Source organism: Phlebotomus papatasi, chromosome 1, assembly GCF_024763615.1.
Source record: "Phlebotomus papatasi isolate M1 chromosome 1, Ppap_2.1, whole genome shotgun sequence".
NCBI lineage: Eukaryota > Metazoa > Arthropoda > Insecta > Diptera > Psychodidae > Phlebotomus > Phlebotomus papatasi.
In genome coordinates, this window is record NC_077222.1 from 64,345,267 (window position 1) to 64,365,290 (window position 20,024).

The 20,024-nt window shown below is 35.1% G+C and overlaps 3 protein-coding genes across 3 annotated transcripts; 1 reads left to right on the forward strand and 2 right to left on the reverse strand.

The window, feature by feature from the left end:
* Positions 1-560: 560 nt before the first annotated feature.
* LOC129800005 (galactokinase-like) lies at positions 561-6,660 on the reverse strand. The gene is made up of 4 exons (XM_055844352.1): positions 6,329-6,660; positions 5,827-6,263; positions 5,566-5,750; positions 561-1,119 (listed from the first exon to the last, which is right to left on the reverse strand). Exons 1-4 carry the CDS (start codon positions 6,488-6,490, stop codon positions 734-736), a joined length of 1,170 nt encoding a protein of 389 aa, XP_055700327.1. The 5' UTR covers positions 6,491-6,660; the 3' UTR covers positions 561-733.
* A 60-nt stretch (positions 6,661-6,720) lies between these two features.
* LOC129800011 (exosome complex component RRP4) lies at positions 6,721-7,905 on the reverse strand. Its single transcript, XM_055844359.1, has 2 exons — positions 7,687-7,905; positions 6,721-7,617 (listed from the first exon to the last, which is right to left on the reverse strand). Exons 1-2 carry the CDS (start codon positions 7,809-7,811, stop codon positions 6,855-6,857), a joined length of 888 nt encoding a protein of 295 aa, XP_055700334.1. The 5' UTR covers positions 7,812-7,905; the 3' UTR covers positions 6,721-6,854.
* A 2,633-nt stretch (positions 7,906-10,538) lies between these two features.
* Positions 10,539-16,998, forward strand: LOC129800013 (uncharacterized). The gene is made up of 4 exons (XM_055844361.1): positions 10,539-10,621; positions 11,166-11,419; positions 16,135-16,274; positions 16,595-16,998. Exons 2-4 carry the CDS (start codon positions 11,179-11,181, stop codon positions 16,853-16,855), a joined length of 642 nt encoding a protein of 213 aa, XP_055700336.1. The 5' UTR covers positions 10,539-10,621; positions 11,166-11,178; the 3' UTR covers positions 16,856-16,998.
* Positions 16,999-20,024: the final 3,026 nt, after the last annotated feature.

The following is a 20,024-nucleotide window of genomic DNA, read 5'->3' on the forward strand; positions in this document are numbered from 1 at the left end:
TGGTGAAATTCAGCATTAACAATCTGCCCAGGGACGATGTGGAGGTGATAAAAAAGAGGACCGTAGGATGAAGTTAAAATTTATCACGAGAATGACTCCATGATTTTGTCACATTTACCATTCTGGAAGACTGATTACAAACCCAAAGAGCGGATGGAAATGGGGCTATAGGAGGTAGGAGATATATTGGCAAAAATTATCTCCGCAAGTATATATGGAAATCGAGATGGAAATTCATTTTTTCACCTCCCTCCTCACCATCCATCCAAAATCCTCCAAGAACTTTCCTTCTCGATTGGTATTTGTTCAGAAAAAGGTCTCATTGAATTTCATCTTCTCCCATTTGTTTCCGCTTCTCATAAATAGTTATAGAATTTCTTGGTCTTTTTTCGTTTCCTTTTTCCTCACAATGGCTGTTTGCGTGTGCAATGAAGGGGTAAAAGAGGGAAATTGAATACCATTCGATTAATCTTCCTCCCCATCACTTTTTTCGCCCATCAACAATGCACTTGAAATCCAATTTCTCAAATTACAATCCAAACGACTGACACGCACAAAAATTTAAATTCCCACTGAATTTAATGTGAAATTGATTTACGATTCTTAACACTTTTCTTTCTTTTTTTTTCCTCTGTCTCTCCAACTGTGGAATGTAATTCGATCAGGAAAGGGGAGCTTGAAGTTCTACACACTCCTCCTAACTCCCCCTCCTCTACTTTTGCTTCCTGGAACTTCATGATGATACCAAACGGGCGCCAGTACTTGGTGTTGCTAGATAGAAGGTTGGGGAACCACCGGATGTGCAATAAACTTCTGCAATACGATCAATCACACTCTGAACATTTGATTTCTTCACCAGAGTGACAGTACATCCTCCAAAACCCCCTCCAGTCATCCTAGAACCCAAAACACCCTCGCAAGTGACGGCAGTGTCTACAAGAAGATCCAACTCTGGGCAGGAAACCTCAAAATCCTCTCTCAGAGATTTGTGGGATTGCGTCATTAGGCGCCCCATTGTGCTAAAGTCTTTTCTTGATAGAGCTTCAGCGGCTTCTTGAGTACGTTTAATCTCTGTGACGACATGTCTAGCTCTCTTCAGGAGAACTGGATCCTTGATGGCTAGAAATCCAAAAAGATGACGTCTTGAGAAAGACTTGTCTTACTGTGTTATCACACTTGCATATTAAAATTTTAATATGATTCACATTAATTTCCGCTGGTGAGAGTCCAAATGTGTAATTTGTGTATTTGAATCATTTTATATCCAAAATTTGATCTATTTGTTGATAAAAAGGTAGACTTGGCCCGCAAAATTTGATATAAATTGATTTATAGCATTAATGCGAAAAAATAATGCGATTTTCTCTTTAATTTTTTAATGTGAAAAATATTTATGCTTTTGGTAAATTTAAACTTATTTTTGCAGGCTAAGTCCACTTCTTTATCAATAAATAGAAAAACCCCAAATATTAAGTGACTCAAAGACACAAATAACATATTCGGACGCTCACAAGCGACAATTAATGTGAATCATATTAAAATTTTAATGCGCAAGTGTGATAACGCCGTTAAAGAACCGATTTTTTAATGATATCGTAATGGCCGTAATGGCTGTAATGGCCCTATTAAAAGCAGACAAAATGAAGTAGAAATCTTCTGATAATTGCGATAAAATACAAAAACAAGTGCTCTTCAATAAATGAAAAATTCATGAATTACATTTTTGCATGGTTATTAGGTGCATATCAGTTTATTACCGATTTAAAAACACTATAAAATAATGTTAAAAAAGGGTAGCAAAGCGTCCCAGGCTTTGCGAGATGCTCGAACTCGTGACTTAGATGCTATACCGCAAAAGTACTTTCACATCATTTATCGTTTACCGGTTCTCAATCGATTTGAACCGATTCAAAAATCTCTCAAAAGATCCCCCAAACTAGTTTTAAAAGTAATAGGATTGATTTTCAGATGATTTTTTTTCTATCGGTATGAACCGGTTCATTACCGATTCAAAACCAATTGGAACCGGTTTAGTTTTATAGGAGATTCCAAGACCTTTCCAACGACCCCAAATATGACCCCATTTGCCTGATAAATGCGCTCTCTAGTGTCTTTTTAACCTTTGACCTTGAAATACCGTTATCAGGAATGATTCAACGGTATTTTCGTATATGGACAAAATGTTCGCATGGGTAATCTCTAACTAAAACTTATCCAGAGTAATTTATCCAAAGATATCCAAAGCAGATATGTCGAGCAATCCCAAAGAAACATAATTTTGGAGGGGAAGGGGAGGGGTGGGGGAAAATGATGGGAATGTTAAAGGATCCTTCACTGAGAGAAATCCGAAAATGTTAAAATAACATTCCGGAAATGTTAATTTTACCCTGCAGTATTGATCCGAAATCGGTGCAAATATTACCCTTTTTAGGTGTATTGGGGGTTAAAGTTACCCTTTTTCATGTTGATTTTACCCTCAAAAGCTGTAAAATTAACATTAAAAAATGTTGATATATTTTTACACCTAAAAAGTGTGAAAGTTATGAGGAAAAAAAGTTAATCGCACCCTCTTTTTTTCTTAGTGTTGGGTCGACTTATGGTGGGCGGGGGTCCCCCGAAGGTCCCAAGTCTCTATCTCTAACCGTTTGGCCTCTAGAGCTGGCGAGAGCCGGACGGACAGACGGACCGACAGACAAACAGCGTAACGACATTTTTCAGTCAAAAATCGTCTGAAACATGAAGATTTTTTGAGAAAGTGGTCTCCGTGGAGTGGAAAGTTGAAATTTGGGGGGGGGGGGGTGAAAAAATCGAGGGAATATATACTCCGTGGAGTTCGAGCAGTAAAAAATATATTTTCATAAACATCATGTGTATCAGTATCGTCACTTTAACCGATTTATTACTTATTAAAACCGATGCAGTCGAGTTTAAATTTTGAACGCTTTTCAAAAAATCCAAATTTGAGAAAATCGGGTGAAAATTCAGCCCTCTAGTTGATCTTTTTTTCATTATTTCCGCTCATAGGTGTTTATCACAAGCTTCAGAATTAATATTTATCCACATTTGGCTTAATTTCTCTAATTTCTTATCAAGCAAGACTTGGAAAAAATTTGAATTAAGTTTAGATATTAAAGGCAAGTGATCTATCCCAATATGAAAACCATTAAAATTGCTTGTTATTTAGGATTTTGAGACATTCGGGAACTGGACTAAACTTGTCTAGATTAAAGGCTTAGCCCAATTTCCCAAGTTCCCAAAATCCTCAGGAAGCAATTATATTGGTTTTATGATCTAATCAATCATTACCCCTAATAATTTTCTAAAAAAAAACTTGACTAATTAAAATTTACAAAAGTTAAACCACATAGCTAAGCTCTAGGATTGCAGTTCGTAAACCTGTTTTATGGGTAAACGTCCTCCCAAACTACCTTTAAAACATGTCAAAGAACAGGGAGATAATAGGATTCAATTTTGTAAAAAAAAATTAAATGTTATTTAAAAATTGGAAGGGTTAGAGAATGGTAAAGAGCAGTGGGGGAGGGAGAAAAGACAAAAAAAATCCTTCTAGATCTAGAGAATGTCGAGAACTATTACTTCATCGAAGACCGGAATTCAAGGGTATTTTGGGATTCAAGGGTAATAAAAAGCTTAAAGATCCACTCAAAGAAGCAATATTTTCAAAAAAAAAAATCAGTTAACCAGTACTTTACCGATTAAAGCCAATGCAGTCGCGGTTAAAATTTCAAAACCTTAAAAAATTAAATTTGAGCAATTCGAGTAAAAATTGAACAGTTTCAAAAAATGGTTGGCTTTTGACATTCGAAAACTCAATATGAAGAATTTTCCGGTAATAGGTGTCTATGGACTGAATATCCGTCTGAGCTACCTCATAAATATATCCAAAACCCAATATCCAAAAATAAAAGAAATTCCAAAAGACAATTTTAAGAAATACCAAAACACATGATTCAAAGAAAAAATTGGAATTCTTTGAATGCAGTTAAGACTTTCAAAGTTTCATCAATTCGATCCGTTCAATAAAGAGATTGACACTTAAGCGTGATTCTTTATAATTGAGCGCTTTTTGTGAAATTTACAATGACCTTGACGCCCAAATCTATCGATAAACCGGATGACTTTTTGCCCCAAATGCCCGATTGAGAGAGAGCCTACCGTATATTGTTCTTCTTTTAGTGAGTGAGTCTGGTATAATAGTTTTGTAGCGAGACCATAAATCTAGTTTCTGATTAAAAAATAATTCTTGAGAATTTTATAGCTTTCTCAAAAAGTTATAATTCTATGATATGATGATTATTTTACTGCTCGAAATCAAGGTGGTGAGCCGTAAGCAGTTAATATAATCCACTTTTTTCAATTTGTGACACGCCTAGAGGCTAAACAACTTCCAAGGGAAGTGAGGCGCCTTTGAACTTGGGGTAGCTTTGAAATTGGATTTTTTCACCCATTTTTAAACAGAATTCACTCTTTCGCGTCATTAGGGTCATATATGACCCGGGGAAAAAACAATTTTCTTTGACTATTTACATTAATTTAAATCAATCGGTTTGTGCACGACATCATAATAGAAGGATGTAAGATTCTTGGCTAATTTTCTCAAGACTCCAGGTATTCAGGAAAAGAAAATATTTGAGATCAAAAATCACGAATTTCGGACTTTGTGAAATGACTTTTCTTTTTCAAAATTTTTTATATTAATTTATTTTTTTCAGCAAAAAGTTCTTTAGAAACACAAAATAGAATATCCAAAGATTGTATATTGCATATTTTGATATAATAAACTACTCTCAATTTTCCAGAAAAGCGCATAGAATTTTCCGGGTCATATATGACCCTATTGTCGGCAAGGGTAACAGTGTTTTCGTCCCAAACCTATAGGGAAATGTAGTTGGGACATTGTTTTTCTTTGTGACATGCAGCTGGGACATCTTGCTCCTGGACATTTCATCTTATATCTGACGAATTATAACATATTTTGCAATATTTTAGAGTATTCTGCAAGCGTCTCATATTGTACAATTGTATTGTGTGTGAATAAATATGTGGACAAGTTTATTTTTGCCAAATACCACTCAAAATATTGTGACAGAGACTGTTCAAGGGATTACCAGGAAGACTCCTTGAACACCTGAGGAATATTGTTCATCAAAACAATCCAGTTTGCCATGGTTTTGGCCAAATTAATAACTTCAAGCAAAAAAAACTCGTAAAAAGCCCGTGATATAGATTTTGAAAATGGTATGGATTACTTCCCTTGAGGACAATAGGGTCATATATGACCCAGGGTTTTTCCGAGTTTTCACGCAATGGAAAATTTTCTTCCTCTCTGAACTATTATATTTGATCATAAACCATTAGGAAAAACTCAATTTTACATGAATTCATCTGCTGAATAAAAGTGTGACGCGAAAGAGTTAAAGGTGCCCCACTACCCCCTACTTAGAGATTCCTATACAAGACGATATAGAGATGAAAATATATGGGATTTTTTATGTTGAGTCAGTTTCTGATTCTCAATCCTTTTTAAAAATAAAAAAATCCACTCACCTTTGAGACACTCTGGAGATTTGGCATCTCGATAGCTGGACAGCCCCATAGCGGCTAGTGCCTCAGTGCATTGTCTTCGCCTTGTTGGATACTCACTCGAGGACAATTCATGCTTTACATTGGAATTGCAAATGAGGAGAACGAGTTCATCACTCATCAGGGGTATCTGCTGCACTGAGACATTCCTGCCATTGGGACAAGAGGGAACACTCTGTAATTATTCTGCATTTGATAGCATGTCTTCCTCAAATGTGTACTCACTGGCAGTCAATTAGGAGGGCATGTTTCTCCCTGCCCATGACAGAAATCAATTGATCCATGATACCACATGGCATTCCGGCAAATGTATGCTCTGCCTGCTGACAAATGATCGCCTTGCCGGCTCCAGATGCCACACGGTGTCCCGTAATACCTTCCAGGAAGGTGATTGTGGCCACTTCAAGAGCTGCACTACTGGACAAGCCACCACCCACTGGAACATTTGTCACAATCACCGCATTGAATCCGGGAATTTTGTGCGGGAAATGATGGCAGACCCCTTTAACGTAATTGGCCCACTGAGGAGTCCCCTTGGACACGTTAGTACTGTCAAAAGAGCACCGACGTGGCTCATCGACACCCTCGCAACACGTCACAAGATTCACCTGGGAATCCGTGGTATTTCTCGCTCCGAGAATCAAAGTGACCATAGGAAGGGCCTTTTGAGAGAGTTTTGATAATAAATTTCATGGAGATCAGCTTCAAAAATCCCGGAAGTACTCACCATGGGCAGAACAAAACCATCATTGTAGTCGATATGCTCTCCTATCAAATTAACTCGTCCAGGAGCACAAGCTATAACATCCGGAGATGTCTTAAATTGCCTCTGAAAGACATCCTGAGCTGTGTCCAGGAGATTCTCAAAAGAAGCCACCACTGTAACCATTTTACCACTTCACAGATTCACTTCAACTGACTCTTCTGAATTTACCAGGCTTTTCAAAATCCCTGAAATGCACTCAGTACGCGTCTTATCGGCTTGCCAGATTTTTTCCATGTATCGTCAAAAAAACAAATCAATATCACTTGAGTATTCCTCTCAAACCCGATTAATCTGACCTTGCCGGACGACTCCGGATACATGGAGAGAGGGAACGGCAAATAAAAAATATTGTCTTATAGCGTCTTAGCGCAAAAAAGAAACCAGATAAGACCATTTTATTGTTTATTCTATTTATTCTCCAACATTGTTTTGTATGTGTCAGTGTGCTAAATGCCCGGAGAAGCTGTAAAATGAACTGGGAATGAGGTCAATCTTCATGAAGTTTGAGACGATGTTGCGTGAGGAAGGCAACATCGAACATTGCTTCTTGGCTGAGTAGTTCGTGAACTTCATACTTGAGGGATGCCTCGAAGGCATACTGGATACTCGTATCATAGAGCATTAACTTGGAACTGGCCAGAGCATTGATGACATTCCTGAGTCGTGCAATAACTTCCCTATCAGTCTTACTTACAGCTTCCTGAAGATTTTGATTAAATCCCCCATCATCTTCCCCCTCGGCAGCCGATGTGGGAGCTATCCAGATGAATCCGTTATTTCCCAGGATCACTGTAGCTCCACAGGCGAGATTGTGGAAGTGAGTCTTGCAACGTTTAACCAACGATGGAAATACCTTCACAAGAACCCCTTGAGACAGTTTGCCATACTTGAGACTCCTCGTATGCAATGACAAACTCCCATCCTGGTAAATGCTCTGAACTTCGGCCGAAATGAGATCACCCTCCTGCAGATACTTCCTCATCATTTGTTCATCCTCAACTCCACGTCGCCGGAGTTCACCTCCTGGAAGATTTACCGAAGACAGCAGCAACACAGAGTCCAGTCGAGCATTTGTATCCACTTTCCAACGTTTCTGCTGAACTTCCGTGACTCTGGCCACAACAACATCTCCAATCTCTCCCACATACCGGCTTTTCAAGGGTTTTATGCAAATCAACTTATTGACTTTTTCCATAACACCAGCCACCGAGGCTTTGATGTCATCCCCTTCCATATAAGTCCCATGACCTCTGCAAAAATCCCGACAATTAGAAGAAAGTCCTGACCAGGCACAGCCCGCGCGCAACTATAAACCTAACCTCATATATCCATGTTGGGCTGTTATCACCTCTCCAGGTGTGTAGAGTCGAGGAGTCTTATCACTAGATAACAGCTCATTGTCAACTCTATCCCTGGCCAGACGAATCTGAACATTTGTGGACATATTTCACGAAATTTTCACTACTTTTTCCAAATCAAAACACACGTTTTCTCAAAAACAAAAACAACATTTACCACCCTGAAGATTATACAAATTTTACGTTAACAAATTTTCTAGTACACTGCAAAAAACGGTATGGATTTAAAAAAAAAATATTTTCAGAAAAAAAATCAAGAATTAAAAAAAATGCATCTTCTCGTTTGCATTACTGAGGGAGAAATTTTGAAAATCTTACTCGCACGTCTGCACACCCCGCAGATTCTTGAGTATGTGCAACAAAAGTACACTACAGTAAACTCTCTCTCAATCGGGAATATGGGGCAAAATGTCATCCGGTTTAGCGATAGAATTGAGTGTCAAAACCTTTGTAAATTTCACAAAAAGCGCTCAATTACAAAGAATCACGATAAAATAGGAAGAACTACAGCGAATTTAAGCAAATTAGCTTCATAATTAAATGTGAAAATTGTTAACAAAATTAGTCGCCCGATTGAGAAAGAGCCGATTGAGCGAGAGTCTACTGTAGATCCCGGCATTATGCACATTTTCGGGATCGAAAAAATCGCACGAAATGGCATTCGCATTACGCACCGAGAAAATTTGCATACCCGCAGGGGCTTGCTTTTGAGTAAATCGGCCATAGAACGAATTTTGCGCGGAGTAAAAATAATTCAAACAAAAAGATTCAACTGTTTAAAAAAAATGCATTAAAAAACAGTGTACTTTTTGGTCAGAGTTCTTCAATAAATGGTTAGAATATTTAAAAAACAAAACTTAATAAAAGAAATTAAAGTTTTATTCTGAAAAAGTAGCAAAATGATTTTAAATTTCCCGCGTCACAACATAGTATACATTCAGGCGTATTTCAAAAATGATTTTATAAATTGACTCCCAATGGTAGGCAAACTAGCATAATTGTATGTGCATAATTCCGTCAGGTGCATAATTCCGAAGGACTTAATGCCGGGACTGAGACTGAGTGTATATTGTCCAATATTGTCTTATATAAAGGAGCCGTTATCGGTCGTTACAAAAGAATTTGAATTTGCAAGGTGTGCGAGTGCGAGTTGACTTCTCTCGGCCGCTAAAGAACACGCGGATACGAGTGGGAGTTTCAAAAATTGACCCTCTCATTTCACAATGAACATTCTCTAATTCTTCAAGCAAACTGAGGTTTTGTTAAAATTGATTTTCGTGTAACTTAAAAATTTTGAAAAATATTCTTAAGTAGGTGGAAAAATGACAGAATTTCTTGTCCGGAAGTAGATTATAATACAAATTGTTCTATTTGAGAAGCAAATAAAGCAATTTGTAATAGTGATTTTTATGGCGCCATTTAATGTCAAATAGCAACACTGACAAGAAATGACCAAGTGTCGTGATAACAGACATAAAAATTGTGAGGCTTTGAATAAACAATAACCTTAATTCGCTAAAAAAAATAATACAAAAGAAAAACATTTCAATCTATGCATAAAAGTGAGGATTATAAGAATGCAAACGCCCCAAATTGATTTATTTGTCACGTTTGTGGCAATTATTGTAAAACCGATTCTGTATCTTAGCGGTCTTCAAAAAGTTACCAATGTATTTTGGGTATCAGAAAAGAGTGTAAAATCCATTAGACAATTTATCAAATCGTTTTATTTGTCGTTCAAATAAAACAGTTTGCAATAAAATCTGCTTCCGGACAAAAAAATCTCATATTTTTGCACCCGCCTAAAAATATTGTTCGGAATTTTTAGGTTACGCGAAAATTTATGTAAACAAAACCATACTTTGCTAGCAGAATTAGAGAATTTCATATTTCTATTTTTATTTATCGTATCGATGGCTCCATTCCACATTATGCTAAGTCGACTTAGCCTTTTATTACTCCGAGAAATATGTTGTTCCTGGAACCGAGATTTGCAACTGGTGAAAATTTGGTAGTCATCCGACGTCCGGGTAACGAGATATTCCATTTTTCGAAAAAAAAATTACACAGGCAGCATCGCCAACTTCCTCTCTTAAAAATTTGTCATTCTGAGATAGCATTGTCAATTTGTGTATTTTATAAAACAGCGTCCTGTCTATAATTTTGATTGTAGAGCAATTTTGTTCGGTTTAGGTGTATTATCTGTGAAAAGTCTCTGTATTAAAGTAAGAAAAAAAACCAAAAAAACATAAAGAGCGGGTCTAAGACTTGATCCCATAACCTTTGCGTTGATTGTCGCGCATTTTCCGGCCGCGCCACTAACTTGCTTAAGCAAATGGTTAAGAGTTGCATCGTCATTTTTTCTAATTTACGTCATGTTTCCTCTGTTTTCTGTTATTACATAATTAGTCCTTATTTTTTACGACTGAGGCATATTTTAAGAATTCAATGAATGATTCTAGAAAACACCTAGACAGTTAGAAATGCAAAAATGTCTAAAATCTTAGAAAAATTGCAATAGTGACAACGAAATTTTGACAATTCTCACACAAATTTTCCCATACACTAATTTCATTACACAAACAGAATTTTACTAACATTATGCTAGTGTCGTACTACAATATGATAGTAAATTTACAATTTATAACCAAAATATTTGTGACATTACACAACTTTTCCCATACACAACTTTATTTCTCACACAATTTTTTACTGTATAGATGAGACACACGAACAGTGTAATAACGTATCAAATATTTGAATATTCACCATGTCAGATATGGTGAAATAAAAACAAGTGACATTCCATAGAAGAAAAAGTATTGCGTAGTGAAAAGTGGAAAGTGCGTCTTTTGTCATTCTGCTGTGTTTACTGTAGGAAAGTGGGAAATTCAAGGTTTGTACATTGTAAATATTACTTGATTAGACAGGCCACATATCCCACACATTAAAAAATTACAGTAAAGCATTTAGAAAATCTAATTACAGTACGAAAAGTATGGCATAAATATTTTGACATTTCCGTGCATCATCAAAGAGTTTTACGCTTGGGGACTTGGGATTGGGACTCGGTTTTCTAAGAAAGGAATAATATAATATAGTTTTACTGCAAGTAAATGAAAAAGTATTTCCTAAGGTTCTGTTGCAAATTTTTTTTCAAGTGTAATGACCAACGCACAATAAATTTTGTTTGTAAACATGTTTTTGACATTTGAATGAGAGTGAGTGAGATCTAGATCTAGTCATCTCACTTATCACAATTTAAGCAATAAAAAAAAGAACTTCCTACAAAAAAAAGAATTTATAGATTAATCGAAACAATATTAATGATTTTCCCCTATTTTTCTTTTAAATACATATTAAAAAAAATATTGTGTTTTGTTCCATTGTTATAGTTATTTTCTGTGACATTTTATTACTAAAAAACTTTTCTTTTACAGTATAGTACAAATAATGGCCGAAAATATGAAGACAGAAGATTTCCAAAAGTGGAAATATACAAGAAAAAACAAACCAAAAAATTCTTGTCATAACTTTTTTAAAACTGTGGGAGATTCGGATGATCATGTTATCTGCGAATTTTGTCAATGGACTTGCAACAGAAATGCAACGAGAATGACACAGCATCTCATCAAAAAATGTAGAGAAATTCCAGAGGAGATTAAGCAAAACCTGGAAGCACACAAAGGATCTGGTAAGTTCAAATAATTTTTAATTTACGTTTAAGCTGGGAACCTAGATTTAAAGGCCAAAAAGTATATTTTTCATAATGAAGTCTCATACCTGTAAGAATCCCTAGGTATAGAGAGAATTTTAATCGAGAACTTTACAAATATTCCATGCTTGTGAGTTTTTAAAACAAAGCAAAACCAGTGATAAGCGCAGATAAGCCAATAGTAGTTTAGATTATTCACGGGAAACCTCAGAATGCTTGCAGAATATGAAGATAATTCGCTCAAATTCGCTGTAGTTCTTCCTATTTTATCGTGATTCTTTATAATTGAGCGCTTTTTGTGGAATTTACAAAGGCTTTGACGCCCAAATCTATCGATAAATCGGATGACATTTTGCCAAAATTCCCAATTGAGAGAGAGTCGACTGTATAAAAAATCTCATCTCAAAGGAACTTGACTCTGTCCACACTGAGAAAAAAATGGGGATGCGATTAAACTTTTTTCCTCATAACTTTAACACTTTATGTGTAAAAATATATCAACATTTTTTAATGTTAATTTTACACCTTTTTAAGGGTAAAATTAACATGAAAAGGGGTAACTTTAACCCCTAATACACCTAAAAAGCGTAATATTTACACCGATTTCGGATTAATACTGCAAGGTAAAATTAACATTTCCGGAATGTTATTTTAACTTTTTCGGATTTCTCTCACAGTGCAAGAACTAGACAGAATTTTAAAACATTTTATCGAAATATTGCCAGTCACAAAAGTGTTTGTGCTAGTAGTTGTGGTGGAAAATTAACAAAGTTATCGTTTTAAAGATCATTGTGTTATTAATAATTTTATATTGAGTAACTTGTACACTCAGCTCTTCGACAACCAAAAGACAGTTATCGAAAACTTTAATATGCATTTTTATCTGTCATTTTTAGTACAAAGCGCAATCTTTCGGTTGTCGGAGAGCTGTGCGTATTTTATATAGGTATAAAATATGGAAAAACATAATTTTTTTCGCATAGAGATTTCATTAATTTCATTAGGTGAGTTAAAAATTATAAATTTAGTAATTGTATATTTGTTAATCTTCATTTTGTAGAAATGACATCAGAAAAAATCAACAATTTGAAGACACATTATGTTCATTTAAAGAAAGAAATCGAAGAATCGACTTCTAGTGGCATGGAAATTGAGGAAATCTTTGAGGTAAAACGGCCTTTATGTCCTAGCATGCAATTTATTGATAGAATAGTAGAGAACACTCCCGTTATTGACAATAACAAATTCTATACAAATTCGGAACAGAACTATAAAGAGCCCGCTCTCGAGAATGCTCATCCAGATCATCTATATGCCATTCCCCAAGATTGTGACAACGCACTTCCAGTAATTCAGAATGATGAAGATTTGAATCACGAAGGATCCTCCGAAAACCTTTTGATACGTCCTCCTTCTCCCAAAAGGAGAAAGATCCTGCCAGTTTCAACGGAAAATAGTAAAATAATCTCTGCTGCAGTGTCCTCAGCGATGAGAACTGTCCACGAAAAAATAGAGAAGTTAAAATATGAAACTTTCAAGAAAAAAGACGAAAGTAACAATATAAATGAAGCTTTCTCTAATTTTATAAGAGTTGCTTTAAACAAAATGACAGATGAAGAGGCTCATAATGCCAGGAAAAGACTACTTTCTGTACTCTATGAATGAATATTGAAGTAAAGAAGTAAGAAAAATTTATTTCTGGTAAGACTTATTTTTGAAACACTTTTCCATGAGGTTCAATCAGTTCAATGAATTTTAACACGATTTTTTTTACTTATGTAACTTTAAAGAGAATAAAATAATCTAATCTGCATCATTGATATAAAGTGTGTAAATTTGGCGTACACTCACATTTACGATAGCTGACCCGGATGATTAGGAGGTTTTAACCCTTTAAGGACGATTGGAACACCGGTGTCCCATAAAGAAAATAATTTTTCCTGACTAAAGTTATTTTTTTCTTATGTTTGTATGTAATTGTAAAGTAGAAGGTTGATGGAATCTAGAATATTTTTTGCAATCCTCTAGCTATTTGCTATATAACTATAGGGGGGTAACTGGATCGTTTTCCGAAGAGACTTAAACGCTTGTTTTTGGACTGATGAAATTCTTTTTTACTTCTTCTAAATCCATAGAATTATTCACTGTTTCATTCAGAAACATAGTATAAAAAAATTATCAAAAATATTAAAGAAAATTTATAAAATAATGATAATACTGAAATAAGTCAGCATGTACTAATTGGGTGGCCTTTTCACTAATTCACTTTTAATTAAACCTTTGGATTTAAAATACTTTTTTCACAAGGAAAAAAGCAATTTTTAATTTAAAAGCAATTTAAATTAAAAATTGCATTTTTAAAAAAGCAATTTAATTTAAAATTGTTTAATTTAAAGTTGTTGAAATTCAAGTTGTTGAATTTACAGTTGTTGAATTCAAAAATTGTTGAATTTTTGTGTGTAAACTCAAAAATTGTTGAATTTTCATTTTATTTCGTTTATTTTAGTTTTTTTTGCATTTTTGGACATTTGTAGTGTTTTCTCCTGTACTCGAGATCCTCCCTAATGCGAGATAATTACATCTGATGCTCGGATCTTCACGATATACTTATTATGCATATAAATATTTGATGTTCTACTTTGCACAATGAAAAACATCTCGACTGAAGTATATGTCTTAAATAGAAATTCAACAATTTTTACACAACTTTTGTTTAAAAATTCAACAACTTTGGTTGAAATACACAAGGCTACACACTATAATAGTGTGAAAAATAATGATCAAACTATAATAGTGTTAATTTTTGATCATGTGACAAAAATACCATAAAGTTGTGTATTTTTTCACACTATAATAATGTGAAAACTATAATCATACTATAATAGTGGTAATTTTTAGAATTTTTCAACAGTTTTAAATTACAAAACATTGTTGAAAATTTTTATGACTATATAGTGAGAAATTTTACACAGATCGCAATTAAATAATTAATTTATCCGATTTCACACTATTAGTGTTAAAATTTTACACATTTTCAAATTAAACAACGTTGTTGAAAATTTTTCCACTATAATAGTGGTAATTTTCAATCACGTGACAATAAATTACCAAATTATTGTGCATTTTTTAAACATTTTTAAATTAAACAACTAAAATGATCGATTTTGCACTATAGTAGTAAAATTTAACACATTTTTTTACTGTGTAGCTGTCATTAGCGAAAATATCACTGCTAGAAAATTTTTAGTGAAGAACCCAGCTGGCACAATATTGAAATGAGTCGATTACACTCACTTATTTAATGGATAAAAATATTATTTTTGCTTTTTCTCAAACTTGAATAGTTATCTTATGTTACTGTAGTCGTAGTGACTATATTACGAAAATAAAAATAAAAATACTATTTGAAGTGGATTATCTGGTTAGCTTAGTCATAAACGATCCAGACGATCCAGATAGCGAAGCGCCCGGAATAGTACACTTGACTGTATAGTAAATTTTTAGGCTCAAAAATGACGAATTTTTAAATTCATATATTGAAAACTGTTTTTTATACTTCCAATTTTTTTTTATGTAAAACCGTTTTGGAAAAAGAAACTACAATACTCAAACATAATATTTTTCATTAGAGTGAAAATTGTCAGTCATTAGTGTCATCAGAAAAATTACTTAAATTTTTGGGCTATTTTTGTCCCTATCGTTCATAGAGACAACAAATACACAAAATCAGACTGTTTGCTTTTCGAAGGTTATGTAAGATGTTTTACAAGTTTTGTTTATCGGTTTCATTTTCATTGCTAATTTTCGGTCAGCGAAAACTGTCTCGTCGTTAAAGGGTTAAGGTTTTGTAAATAGGTATAAAATTCTATATAAAAACGATGTCACAAAACAAACAAGCAGAAAAAATCAAAATTGATCAGCAAAAAATCAACTTTGATCAATACAGTAGAGTTCCTCAAATTTGAACATTTAGGGGGGTTATAGATGACATTTCTCACTCCTCAAATTTGAACAATATTTTCAACAACGTAACCGAATTCATGTTAAATTCAGTTTTCCTAAATTTTGGAAAATAACTTTAGAGAATTTTAACAATTGAATTTATTGTTAAATAGGTGGAATTTGTTGAGGAAATTAATAAAATACGACAATATTGAGGAAACACCAGAGAAAAATAGTTCTAATTCAAACTCCATGCAAAATTTCTTTCACATAACCTCATATTTTATATTTTGAATGCAACCGTCATTCAAATTTGAGGAGTTCAAATTTGAAGAACTCTGAAAACTCTGAAAATTTCATGCCAAGTTTTAGCAAATGGAAAGAGATTTTCAAGAAAATTGTACACGGTGATGACCTTTGTTCTTTCTTCTCCTTTATTCTCTCATACGACATAGGTCATCACCGTGTACAATTTTCTTGAAACAATTTTCCTTGACCGAAAACACACTTAAAAGAGATTTTCATTTCAACTGAAATCACCTTAGATATTAATCGTAAAAACTAGACAAGTTTATTTTCTAAATCTGAGTCATATTCTAAAGTTGTTATGTGTAAAAATGTTACACAATTAACATGTGAGCAGCCGAATTTGGTTAGATAAGATTTCTTATTTTTTTATGAAAACATACTTTTATGGCCTTCTATTCTAGGCTTTCCTTAAATTTCACTTGATATAAAGTTTATCTTCACAGATTCCACAGATTTATTTCCTAAAAATGATACTACTTCGGGCACTGTAAGTGAGTCTCAAAGTCAAAATCTAGAAGAAGCTCCCGACCAAGGTTCATCTACTGATTCAGAATCGACATATAAAATGTCTGCAGAAGAGAAGGTAAGTTGTTTTGAATTCTGTAATTTTCGTGACATTGTCACGACGTCACGAGTCATTATAACCTCAAATTTACCAATCAAATGAAGTTACTTTGAAAATGGAAGTTCCAAAAGTTTTCCAAAATTTTTGAAATTTTCCAAAATAGCGAAAACCATTATTTGATCTTGGACTAATGCGAAAGTATTTGGAATATAGGATTTAGATTTAAATTAGGACCTCAAGAACAATCGCAATGCTGATGCTGAGATGCTTTATCATATCATTTAATTTTAAAATAATATTAATATTTTTGTATTAATTAATTTTCTCTTTTATTTCAGAAAAACATTGATGAAAAACTTACCAGAGCATTCTATTCCTCACCCGCTTCTTTAAGATTGTTTGATAACATCTACTTTAGAGAAGCAATAAAGATCATGAATCCTCACTACGAACTCCTAAGCAAAAAAGAACTTCGTCGAATTAGAAGAGCTCAGCTGCAAAATTCTACCGCATCGACCAGATCACGTAGGACACGTAGGACTCATTCCATGATTGATCGCATTCCACAGAACTTCTTTGAATCGCCCCCAGAAATGTGAATCTTGAGTCTTCATTTCCTGGACTATCCCTGGGGCGCTGAAAAAAAGCAACAAACTAAGAAGCTGATGTATTATCCATTATCTCCCGATATTATCCTCATTTTTTATTAACTCTTTTGAAATAAACACAAAATCAGGAAAAATGGATTAAAATTTTAGTATATTATCGATATTGTCGGTTTTGTTCAATTCGATATTATTTTGAATTAAATGCTAGATTTGAGAGAGTCTAGGGTCGAGTCTACACATATGGACAGATTAAGGGTAAGTATAACGGTTTGTAATTCGTTTTATTTTTGACTAAATAAAATGAAATTTTAAGTGTAAGTTCTTTAATATAGCTCCTTTCGATAACCTCCAGCGAATTTATTAAAATATTCCCCTAAGCTCCCCAAATAATTTGGATCTTCTGATCATATCAAATTCTCCACTTTTGGACATTTTTACACACTTATGGATGCTCATGTACACACTTATGGACACAAGTTAAAAAATGTTAGAAATCCAAATTATAAAAAAATAGTGAAAGGGAAGATAAGTAAAATACTATAATTTTAAGCAAGTTCATCAACTTTTATTAATTTTTTTTAGCTTTAAATTTTTTTGGACATGTGGTCAGACGGGACGGACGATACTTAGGATAATTGCCGCGAGATGGCTTATAACAGACGAAGACGGACGAACAACGAAGGACAGACAGACTTGAGTTGGACGCCAAAGAGAGCGGACGAAATAAAGAAAAACGTAAAAAGCTGTTCTGAGTGTTTTAATTCGAATTGAAATGGAGTCTACAACTTCAGGTGTGGGGTTGAGCTTGGCTCCCAGCCTGGAAAAAATGAGTGAAGTGAGTGAAATCCTGAGTGAAATGGGGGAAGAAGTTCCGCCCACAGCATCGATGATGCAGATTCGAAAAATTTTCAAGAGAGTTGTCGTGGGTTTGCCGATGGCGGGAAAATGCAGAAAAGACGCCAAGGGCTTTTCTGCTGGAGACTCCCCTGAAAACTTACCAAATATCAATCAAAAAGCCGACACAGATTCAGGTGTTGAGAGTGCGTCCAATTATGAGGAAACAATGCAAGCGAAGCCCCAAAATTCGGTGGAAAATTATGCTGAATCGAGCGTCAGTGTTAATCACCTCGAAAATGGCGTCCCTTTCCCTGACAACGTTAATGTCATTGCAATTTTGGGTGGATTATTGCGCGCCTTGAGTGTCTCAAAGAGTGAAAATCAGCTAAAATGCTCATTCAAAGACATTGAGAATGCAGTGGAGCATTTTTCTGGAGATGATGGATACAAGATCCAGCAGTGGATTGAGGATTTTGAATTAGTGTGTGACGACTTCGAAGTGCCACCAAAATCCCGTTTGGTTTTTGCCCGGCGTCTTATTGATTCTGGCCCAGCAAAAATCCTCACTCGTACTCAACGCTTCAGAGAGTGGAGAGATTTGAAAACAGCCCTCATCAAAGAATTTGGACAGCATGAGACTGTGAGAGAGGTGTTGAAAAAACTCAAGCAGAGGATAAAGAAGCAAGATGAAACCTGTCAAGAGTACGTTTTGGCCATTCAAGCCATGGTTTCCGGATACCCTATTCCGGAAGAGGATATCATTTGCGCTATCATCGAGGGACTTCAGGATCAATCATCAAATATCTCGATGATTGCAGGCTGCAGGACTTTGGACGAATTGAAGTTGGCAATGCGTCGCTACGAGAGAAACATTTTGAAGGATCCTTCTTCGAGTGGGGACACATCCAAAGCCTCTTTGGTTTCCGATGTTGCTGCTAAGAGTGGAAATAAACCCCGTTGTTATAATTGCTCTGAGCCTGACCACATTTCCTGGAGATGTCCAAAGCCTAGACGTGAACGTGATCCGGATTGCCCACTGTACAGGAAGCCGAAGACTACAGCAGCAGTTGACGATGGGGAAAATGGGAATTTTCAAGAGGGTGACGAGACTAAGCCACTTCTTTCTCATCAGCCGGTAAGTGTGACGTTCAATCCTGGTTCTGGTTTGGGGATCACTATCAGTCTCTCTTCTCTGTTGGATACGGGCAGTCCAATTAGTTTAATTCAAAGGTCAAAAGTGCCAGAGATGCTTCTGCCTCAACGTGAGTGCACAATTTTACCTTATCGGGGACTAAGTGGGGTTAAAATTGAAAGCTTTGGAAAAATTATTTGCTCAGTGCAACTGCTAAAAGTTTGCAAATCCATTGAATTAATTATTGTCCCTGACAAAGTGTCCCCATTTGAGATTTTGTTGGGCAGAGATGCTTTGAAGCTACTGGGGATTCAATTGACATTTATGAATAGGGAGTTTGTACCCAAGAAGCCTGAAAATTTCTCAAAAGAAAAGAATTTGACAATGTGTACTTTGTCCAATTATAAACCGGCAGATGGAGTTGGCTTTGAAACTGCAAAGAATTTGCTTGGTGAATTGAAGAGTGAAGTTAAAATTTCAGATCTGAGTAAAGTTGAGGATCAAAATATTTTAAATGAGGGGAAGAGGGAAAACAATTTCAGTGGGAGGCAAGAGAAAGATCAGTTATTCGAGAGCGAGAGAGAGAATAAACTGAGTGAAATAAAGGAAGTAGTTTCTCTTGAAGAGGTTCAGGAATTTGAGCATAATGAAGGGAGTGAAACTGAAGAAATTAGTGACGTAGAAGATGTATTTGGGGATGATGAAACCTTGCTGGCATTTATTATTGAATATTCTGAAGCAAATAGTTTCACAAAGCAAGACGATTTTATTGGAGCTTTGGTTGATGTGAGCATTTGTCCAGATTTGTCTGAAGAATGCCAAGATAAATTGAGAGTACTTGTCCAAGAGCATTATCATGACAAATTTTGTGAAGAGAGAAAATCTGATAATTTTGAAATGAAAATTCGATTGACAAGTGATGTCCCTTTTTATTTTCGCCCACGTAGACTGGCCTATTCTGATAGGGAAAAAGTTCGCGAAATTGTCAACGATCTGTGTGAGCAAGGAATAGTTAGGCCAAGTGATTCTCCTTATGCTTCACCAATCGTTCTTGTAGACAAGAAGAGTGGAGATACACGAATGTGTGTCGATTATCGTTCGCTGAATAACCTCACGGTTAGGGATAACTATCCACTTCCGCTAATTGAAGATTGCCTAGAGCATTTGAGAGGCAAGAGTGTTTTCAGTCTG